The sequence below is a fragment of the Emys orbicularis genome, chromosome 1 (genome assembly GCF_028017835.1).
Source record: "Emys orbicularis isolate rEmyOrb1 chromosome 1, rEmyOrb1.hap1, whole genome shotgun sequence".
NCBI classification, from domain to species: domain Eukaryota; kingdom Metazoa; phylum Chordata; order Testudines; family Emydidae; genus Emys; species Emys orbicularis.
The window spans coordinates 326,382,406-326,392,805 of NC_088683.1; the positions used below are offsets into that span (position 1 = coordinate 326,382,406).

At 43.1% G+C, this 10,400-nt stretch overlaps 1 protein-coding gene across 1 annotated transcript; it reads left to right on the top strand.

The window, feature by feature from the left end:
- The first annotated feature begins 8,213 nt into the window (after positions 1-8,213).
- AMER2 (APC membrane recruitment protein 2) lies at positions 8,214-10,159 on the top strand. Its single transcript, XM_065423733.1, has one exon. The coding sequence runs from the start codon at positions 8,270-8,272 to the stop codon at positions 10,157-10,159; it is 1,890 nt and encodes a 629-aa protein (XP_065279805.1). The 5' UTR covers positions 8,214-8,269.
- Positions 10,160-10,400: the final 241 nt, after the last annotated feature.

The following is a 10,400-nucleotide window of genomic DNA, read 5'->3' on the forward strand; positions in this document are numbered from 1 at the left end:
GCTTCTTTACCTCTTGGGATCTGTGAACATACAAAGAACCAGATTAATTATTGGATATTCATTTAAAAAATGGTATTTACAGTTCTTTTTGGCAGTTTCTCTTTTCCATCCAGTAGATGGAAGAAATTAAATCCCACACATTTCCAGTAATCACTGTGGAAGTAAATCTGGGATTGAACTTCAGTAGTTCTTAGGGGGGCTAACCACAACATAAACAGTGCTATAGCAGGATTAATCTAGAAGGTTTTTAAATGCAGTGGACCAGTGTATCAGCATATTATTAATTAGAAGTAAATATTTCCCTTTGGTAACTACACAAACTGCACATCTTTTTAATTTGTATTTAGCTTTCAGACAAGTAATGATCCAAATTACTGTTGGGAGAAAAAAATATCCAGAATTACCCTTGTTTTCTGTCCACACAAATAAATATTTAATGGGACATACTCTGTGTATACTTTAAAGACGTTTAAGATATGTTTTTTTTATGGGGTGAGTGGTAGTAAGGAGGTGGCATCAGATTCTCATTAGAGCTGGATTTTTGTTTTTAATTTCCAGTCCCAGCTCAATGACAGTCTGCCAGGAGGGGTGCTTGGGAGTCAGGACTCCCCACGCTCCTGTCCCCATCAGCCCATCAGGTGGACTACTGAGGAACTGACGAGGCAGGCAGGCAGTGGGTGAGCTGGCAGGAAACCACACCTAGTTTCCACCAGAAGTTTCAATGGAATCATTATGTTCCAGAGGAATGTTTTGATTTTGTCAAATCAGCATTTTCCAAAGGAAAACCGTTCCACTGGAAAATTTTCAAGCAGCTGTAGTGCTGCTATGGATATATCAAGTTGTCAGGCTTTCTATTCAGGCAACAGATATTGGCCATTGCTGAAGGCAAGATCACGGACTTGGTGGGTGAGTGGTCTTATCTGGTATGACAAACACTAGTAGTTCTTTAGTTGCACAAGCTTTAGTCACCATTGGTGATCCTTTGTATCTCCATGTTTATAATTTTTCGTTGGTTTTACATTTGGAAGAAAATTATGTAGAGACTAGAAAGGGAGTTAGAGACTGACTAGGGAATCGGGCCTCGTTCTGTAGTGCCCCTTTGGGTAGGGAGCAGAGGCACTGGAACATAGGAATTGCCGTGGTGCAAGAAACTCATGGTCTGTTTATGCCCTGATCCTGCAGCTCTTATTCATGTGAGAGTAACCCCCCCTTGGAGTTTCCAGCTCCTGGAGCTCCAGACAGCCTCTAGGGGGCCTTATTAAAAGGACTACAAGTCAGAGGCCACCAGAACCCTTTGACCTCATTTCCCAGCATGCCTGGCGCTAGGAGTGGGAACAGAAAGGACTAGAAATCCCTAGACTGGGGCCAATCAGGAGGCTTCTGCATAGGGTGAGCTGGAGGAGCAGTCCACTGGATCTGTGACAAGCCAGGGTTGCAGGGCTCCCAGCAAGGGGACAACCTGACTCTACACAGAGAGTTTAGTTTCAGGTTTCAATTTGGAAGCTGAGAGAGAGACTGCTCAGCTCATGGAGTCTGCCGAACCCCACCCCCTGCCCAGGGAGTTCTTGCACCACGGTGAGATCTAGCTGCATGGATCAGGCAGCTCCAGTACTGCAATGACCCACATAGAGCAGAGAGAAATTTGACCTGGCTCTGGATAAAGAGACCCAGCTGAGACCCCAGAAGGATTCCAGACTAGAACCAGTGAGCCCAGTTGAAGTTGGGAAAGGACCTTTCCCTGCCCGGGGATGAAGATAATGTAATGTGGCTTTTGTTGAAGACAGCCAACACCACAGTGCTGCAACACTCCATCTCAGGACACACTATCTTGGCCATGCCATTTGCCTTGGGGAGGTGTCAGGGAGGAGGAGTTTGTGAGTGTTAGGAGATGGGGAATTGGCTTATTTATAAGTGTTTATTAATTATTAGTTAACTTGAACCCCTTCCTTCCCCAGATCCTATTTTCTTGTTTTCAGTTAAGTCACCTTCTCTGTTACACTATTATTTTTGGTGTAATTCCTTTGCTGGCATTTGTTTTATTTACCTTATTGTCCCCTGTGTAATGTTTTATTTACTTTATTGTCCCCTGTTTACTCTCTTTGCTAGCTAGTAGAATTGTCATTGATGTCTCAAGGGAAAGCACCCCGTGATATAACGCGGTGAGGCATCAGTTTGAGTGGAGGCACCAGGTGCCAAAAAAGAACCCAGGACCTGACCCATATGAGGATAGGGGAGAAGCCTCTCCAAATATTGGTGATAGCAAGCACCTGGGAAAGAACAAGGAGGAGGCTTAAGCCATACCTCAGACGAGGGGCTTCATGAGTAAACCCAATGGTTTCAAAGAGACTATTTATATGAGCAAGGGCTTGCAGGGTTTGGGTTTCAGTGATGCTACAAGGCTTACTCAGTAAAGTTTTTAGAATGGGTTTTTGGTCTAATATACTGCATTCAGTGCTATGTCATTTCAGATAACTGAACCATTGGTAATCTAACATTTTGGTCAGCACCAGTGTACCAGTGGTTTAGTGTCACCAGTCTTGCAGTGCTGGTTTGGGTGCAATTTTGTGTCTCATCACATTTGTACTGTACAATGCTGCTGCAGTTGCTCTGCCCCCTTATTATCATTTCCACAGTTTCTGATATATGTCTCTGAAGCAGTGGTTCCTGGGAGATTTATAAAATTCTTCTAGGTGCACTGGGGAATTCTCTGAGAAGAGGCCAACCTCCCATAAGTTGCTGGGAGCTGGCATAATTTCCAAGTTCTTTTCTAAAAAAGGAGTCCAAGATGAATGCTCAGCTCTTGCATAGGCTTGTGCTGGACAGAGCAGAGAACCAAATACTGAGATGAGTATTTAATGGAATTATTGCTGCAATGATGGCACATACCTCGCCACTGGAGGAGCTAGCTCAGTGCTTTAATATGATGTTCAGCAGGTGGAGTGCTGCTTTTGGTTTCCAACCATCCAAAGACTGGTTGGAACGAATCATTCTTGAGATCTGGGATGAGAAGCAGTGGGTCCATAAGTTCAGAAGGAGGAGGGAGACTTTTCTTTACCCGGTGAGCTAGCTGCATGCCAGACAGAGCCTCATGAAGAGAGCACCACTCACCAAGGAGGAGATTGCTCTGTAGCTGGCTACCCTGGATTAATTGATATCTTCACTTGTGGGTTTACATGCAATAGATCTGAGTTCTAGTCCCAGATCAGTCACTCACCTACCCTGTGACCTTGGGCAAGTCATTTCACCTCTTTTTATGCCCCCTCCCACTTTGTCTGTCTTGTTCATTTAGATTATAAGCTTTCTGGGGAAGGGACTGCTCATTACTATATGTTTGTACAGTATCTACCACAGTAGAGCACAGATCAAATAAACAAATAAATAATAATAATTTGTTGTCTCTCAGCAGACTGGAAGGACATATTTTTATTATTCCCTAACTTCCATAGCCTGAGTTATTTATACATTACATTGCTATAAAAGTATGCCAGTGACAGATTTTCATGTATTAAATAAAAGCTAGAATGAAATGGTGATTGGAGGTAGATGAAAACATGTTGCTAATGATGGTGCAATGAATAGACTGACAGTGTAATGTACATCAGTGGCTGTAATGCCCAATATGTCATTTCTTATTTGATATATTTTTGGCTGCCTTTAAAAACATTTCCCCCTGCTTGTCCACCATTTTGAGTCTGGTCACATGGCATGGTTCAACCAACTGCTGCACAGACTGAGCTGGGCAGCTGATTTTGGAGCTTAGGTTGCAGAGGGGGATGCCAAATCTGTGGAATTATGGGGGCAGTGGAACAAACCAGGTGGTCCAGGGAGGGTATCAACAGCTTCTGCAGATGTAGAGAAGAGGGGAACTGGTGGAGCCCAACGGGAGAGGGCCGCTTCCATCTTTCTGTGAGGCTGCATGTGCACTAGTGGTGGCATATATTAGAACCCAGGAAACTCTTCCCTCATCCCCCTCACCTGCAAAATCAGCCCCATTGGTACATATTCCAGTCATAGAGTCATGAAGTTTAGCACTGCATACATGGTACAGAGGGCCCTTCATCCCCTGATTTCTCTTCCTGACTTGGCCACGGTCTCAGCTGCCATGTCAGTGACTCCCTGAGCATAGCTTGAGATCCTGGCAAAATCCTGGGCATCTCCTGGTCTGGCCTTTTCCTTCTGATCCAGCCAATGCTCTCCTCTTGCCTCTCAAATCCCCTAGTGTTTTGAAGTCTCTCATCTGTCCAGTAGCACGTCTGACTGCATGTAGGGGGAGTACACAGGATTTGATCCAGCTTTTCAAATAATGAACATGTTTTCCTTTGTGAACCTGTTATTATTGCCCTGGACTTCATTGTATTGGATCTTAAATCCCTGATTATTTCATGCTTATGCTTTATAACTTTTAAAAAGTCTGCAGACCATACCACTCAACCTACCAGGATCCAAATGCAGGGAACAATGCTGGCCAAAGTCCTCAAATGTCCAGGTACAGGAAAAATCATAATGTAGGAAAATGTTCATATGATGTGGGATTCACTTCTCTGACATATACAACATGTTCTGCAACCTCAGATTCACTGTTTTGTTCTGGAAATACAGGGTCTGCTTCTGGCATCAGTTATTGCTGGGGGTTTTTTTGGGGGGGGGGCACTCCACTGAACTCAGTGGATTTGTCCCAGATTTACGCTGATGTAAATGAGAACAGAATCAGGACTGTAAATAATTTACCACAGAAAAAGCAAGACAACACCCAGCTTGAGCAGAAAGGGGGTACATTTTGGTTTGAAACTACGCACATTCTTGGTAATGAGGGAAAGTTGAGAGGTATGCTGCTGACTTTGTGGATTCACTACAGCTATTTATAAACAATGTATGAAATGAAAAATTCCTGCTCACCCAGTAGGATTTACAGACACTTCTGTCATATTGTGCTGTATTCTCTGCTCTAATATAGAGCTCAGGCCAGACATAGAAAGAAAAGCTCACAGAACCTAGAAGTCTCTGCCAAAAGAATGGAATAGATGACTTACTAGCAGTCATTTCCATCACTAATTTCTATAGGCTAAATCCTGAGCTTCTTATTCAATATTAATTGAATAAATCCTAAGTAATGCAAATTCCCAGTGGAGCCAGTGAAAGTTTGCCTAGAGTAATGACTGGGTAAATACTGAGGGCCAAATTCTGTTTGTCTTATTATTATTTTATTATAATAAGCTTGACTATACTTGATCTGCTGCTGTTAATGGCTCTTAAAAATTCTCCTTTGGCTAACCCAGTTGGGGCCTATGTATTTGGAGGCCCTGGATCTGAGTTTTATCCTTGCGGTTGAACTGAGTGGCCATTCTTTGTAGCACTTTGATAGCTATCAAATTCCAAGGTGATTAGGGATTTCTTACAATAATTTTTAAACCTAACTCCTGATTTGTTTTCTCTGTAAAAGATGTCTATCAGAGCTTTTTCTCTCTCATGCCAGGAGAGAGCTATATGGGTCTCACAGTCAGGGACAAACTTTCATTTTAAGCCTATGACTGAGGAAGTCATAAAGAGACCCCTAAGGTGGGTTTTAAGTGGGAATAATACTAATACTTAGTTCTTATGTAGGCTTTGTATAGGCTTCTTAGGATGTAAAAATATGGAGCAACTGAAAAGTCCACTGGGGTCAAAAAGTCTCTGCCCTCTTTCAGTTTATCCCAATTCCATTCTCCTGCTCTTTCACCATATCTTCTTATTTGCCCACTTTCAGAAACATATCTGGATATTCTTGGAACTCAATTTGCATTCCTCATATAAGTGAGTCCATATCTTTTCTACAGTTTGCAAATACAGGCCCATATTACCTGCTCCCAGAGAAATCATCTATGAGATGGGGACCAAAGGGGCAGGAAACTCCAAGAGATTCTTGTGGTAGTGTCCTGAGGGGCCCCTCATCAGTGGGAGGAGAAAAGGAGTGATAGAGTTGGCAAAGGGTCTTGGCCCTCAACACCACATATTTTAGAGATCCTGGAACCCTACTGCATCAGCAGAGGCAGGAATCATTTGCCTAGCTGGCCACCCTTTCATAATGCTCTGCTGGACCCCTCACCAATGGCAGCATATAGTACAGATACATGAATAATAAAAAAAAGAGGGGACAATAACTTACCTGCTTCATGGGGCTGTGAAGCAATAAAACCTGCTACCATTTACATCTGTGCAACCCTTGTTCAGTTGAGTTCTTACTTCTTGTTAGTAGAGTTGGGGAAATGCTACAAAATACTGAGTTGAATTTGTGAACATTTGTTCAAATTCATCCATCCCATCCAACCATATTTGTGAGCTGTTTTGTTCACTTTTTTTAAACATGAATTTTTGTTTGTTTGCTCAAACTTTCAAGAAATGACAGTTCCATGTGTGAATATCTGTAGTTGTATGTAAACATCTGATATTTTCCTCTCCTCCTTGTTTATAAAGTTTCAGTCATCCACTTAGAGAGCAGAAACAATACCAGGTGACTTAAGTGACCAGTCACATTCCATGATTAATGAATAGTTGAAGACACAGTCAAAGGGAACAGTTGGTGAGCCAGCCACCCATATCTATCTCTCTAGTTTCTTATATGCCCTCTGACTCCATAGCTTGTACCAGGAATGTTTATAAAGTATACACAGTAAGATGTATTTCACTCTCTTTTCCTTCCAGTCACAGTCATGGACTTTGTTTATTTTGTTTTAACCTTTTTCTGTTAATAAAGGAGGAGAGAAAATGTATATGTTGAAATATGTTAATGTAACCTGTTTATTGAACTATTAGGAATAATGAATGCAAATTGGAACTTGTTCATGGATAATTCATGAACAGAAAAAAAAGAGTTAAATTCGTTGGGTAAATATTCAGAAGAAAGAACTTAATAGCTGAATAGAAAGAATGAAAGATGCGGTAACAGAGTCAAATCTTGGTCCTAGTGAAGTCAGTGATACAATTCTTATTGACTTCACTGGGACCAGAATTTAGCCCTAAGTATGATCATGTTCTTCTTCTTTAATAATTCTGTATGAAATATAAATTTAAGGCAATTTAAAACAGTTTAGGTTTGTTTAGGTTTGCTCATTTAAGAAGTCCAGAATAAAGTCTTCTAAATACCAGGGACCAGATGGTGTAAATTATTTGAGCTCAATTTAAATCAACAGAGATGTGAGGGTTTACACCAGGATCTGGCCCTAGGAGAATAGGTTTGAACTCCCATTCTAATTTCATTGCAGTGGTCTCTAGGGGTAAGCATATTGCATGCCTCTTTTACATTCATACTGTTAAACAAAGCCATCATCTGCTAAAGTCAGCCTGAATTATTAAGACCTGGGTCCAAATTTTCCACAAGCCCTGCTTTGCTGTACAGATGGTTACATCAGTTGGTTGCCCCCATGCCACCTTAAATGTGGTGCTGTGTGTTCTTGTGTTGCATTTTATTTGCTTACATAACATCTTTGCTCCAAGGTGCTCAGCAAAGATGACAGAGACAGTGCAAAACATAGCAATAATTGACTGCAAAAATAAACAAGTCAACAGTGGATGGATGGACCTGTCTGTCTAGGCATTTAATACCATGCTTGTCATAATCATGGTATCTGAGCCTTCACTGTGGCATCTGTGTGTCTGTGAGAACAAAATATTGTGTGGAAGAGAGGAAATAGGAGCATTACAAAGTGGAAGAGAGAGAGATTTTGAAATGGGCTTTAGAATGACAAAGAAAGTCAGAAAACTGGGGAGCGTTTCTACTGTGCAGTATGTGCAGTGGTATAAAATGATGCTGTGTGTGTGTAGTGGGATGAAATGTGCTATGTGCATTATTAGTATTGATTATTATTATCAGTCTTGGGGCAGTGCAGTGCTGCACTGTGAGAGCTGAGCCTGAATTTCAGCATCCAAAATACCATTGCGGAATGTGTAAATAGCACAAACTGTTTTCATCCAAAATAAACCTTGCACTGCACACATGATAGTGAACAGCAGCAGCACGAAATGGGTTAAGTTATATAAGCCCTTTTAGGGGGGGGTGAGGAGCAAACTCTATTGGTGTTGCTGTTGCAGCTCAGGTTGATTTAGAATGGATGACAGTGGCCTGGCGCAGGCCCATGACTGAGGAAAGCTGCTTATCCCTCTCTGGGTTGCCATGGAGATGAGCAGGAGGCAGCAGTGGCAGAGAGGCTGTCAGTGAGGGAAATCAGTATCAGGCATCTGTGGGGGTCTGCAGGAGGGGAAGGAGGCAGGATCAGGGACACGGCAGGCAGCAGACATGGACTTGCATTGCGATTGTGCCGAGACTCCAGCAGTCGAGCCACCATCCGGGAAGATTAATAAAACTGCTTTCAAATTATTTAAGAGGAGGAAATCTGGGGGCACCATGCCCAGCATATTTGGGGTGAAAAACAAAGGCGGGGATGGGAAAGGCTCGAGTAAAGCTGGGATGGTGAGGAGCAAGACTCACGATGGATTAGCTGATGTTGTGCTGGAAAGCAGCAAGAAGGAAGAATCGAGCGGCGGAGGTGGCGGTGGTGTTGATCAGCTGAACAGGGATATAAACACCAGGGCTGTAGCCGGCCTCAATGTTTCATCAAACAGCTCCGTGGCTAAGTCACACAGTTTCTTCTCTCTGTTGAAGAAGAATGGGAAATCAGAAAATGGCAAGGGAGAGAATGCAGATCAGAGGGCGGGCAGCAGACAAAAGAAAGGATTGAAAGGGATCTTCAGCAGTATGCGATGGCATAGAAAGGATAAAAATGGCAAGGAGGAAAGGGGGGAAACATCAGAAATTCAATCCAGCCTTATTATGTCAGGTTCTCTGACTGCCAGCTTGGAATGCATCAAAGAAGAGGCACCAAAACCTTTGTCTGAGCCTCAATATGCCACAGAAGAAATTAACATTGAATTGTCTAGTGATAAACACAGTGGAGATGTGCATGCCACGGCAGAGGAGCCTGAAGTTAGAGATGCTGGGGAAATGCAGAACAACAAAAGCATACAAGGAGAGGATCCTGCTGCCGCTGGAAACCAACATGAGGAGAACCACCCTGAGCTGCCAGATCCGTGTGTGGAAGAGGTTGGGACTGCGAAGGATACGGCTATAACAGGTGACATTCCAATAAAGACTATTCCCCTTGTTGAACCTGAATGTCTTAGTGGTCAAGAGATGGCAGCAGCCCCTGACCCTTCCTCTATTGATCCACCCTCAGAGCAATCGATAGATCGTATTTGTTTGATGTTTGCTGACGTGACTTCACTGAAAAGCTTTGACTCTCTTACAGGCTGTGGAGATATTATTGCAGACCAGGAGGATGAAGTGGGCAGCAGCAGTGGCGGCTGTGAGAAGAGCACCCCAGGGGCCAGCAAGCCAGGCACTTCTAAAAAGAACCCAAACATGGTGGCCTACCAGGGAGGAGGAGAGGAGATGGCAAGCCCAGACCAAGTGGATGACACCTACCTTCAGGAGTTCTGGGATATGTTATCACAAACAGAGGAGCAAGTCCAAGAGACACAGGGAGGAGAAGGAGGAGGGACAAAACCACCTGAGATAAAAAAAGAGACCAAGTGTGTTGAGGGGGCACAGGATGGTTCAATGGTGAAACGCATTGGTCTCAACCAGATTCCGATTCATCTCAACCACAAAGAGGATAAGAAGAACAGGGAATATGAGCAGCCAGAGGGCATCCCAAACAGTGATGAGGGCTACTGGGATTCCACTACTCCTGGTCCTGAGGAAGATAGCAGCAATAGTGTCCAGAAAGAGAGCATCCCCAGGGACAGCTACAGTGGTGATGCCCTCTATGATCTTTATGCTGATACAGATGAAAACATCACAGGGGTGCCTTCTGATGAAGAAGTCACCTGTGTATCACGCTCCAAACCTGTGTCTCCAGTAACAACCACATGCTCACTTAAAACACCTGCAGGTTCAGTCAAGGACTCCAAGATACCGATCAGCATTAAACATCTTACATCGCTTCCCACCAGCCATGGAACAGATGCCAGTAACAGCCATCACATTGCACACCATCACCCAACCAAAAGTGAGATTCCCAGAACCAAAATCCCTGTTTCTAAAGTACTTGTACGCCGGGTCAGTAATAGGGGTTTAGCGGGAACGATGGTTAAAGCCACCACATTCCAGGACAATGCCAAAAAGTAGTTGAACAAGATCTGGAGACAAAAATGGACAGTGAGTTAGAGGTGGGAAAGTCTTTATAGGAAAACACTAATAAAAATGTTTGCAGCACCTAAAGAAAGGCACCTAAAAGGGACCCATAAGTGTATTCTGGGGGCCAGCACTTCTGAATCTCTTCTTGATATACAGTATATAAAAATACAAAAATAGTCAAATTCTTTTCAAGCACTTTTAAAAATTTGTATCTTTTTTCTGAAGCACTAAA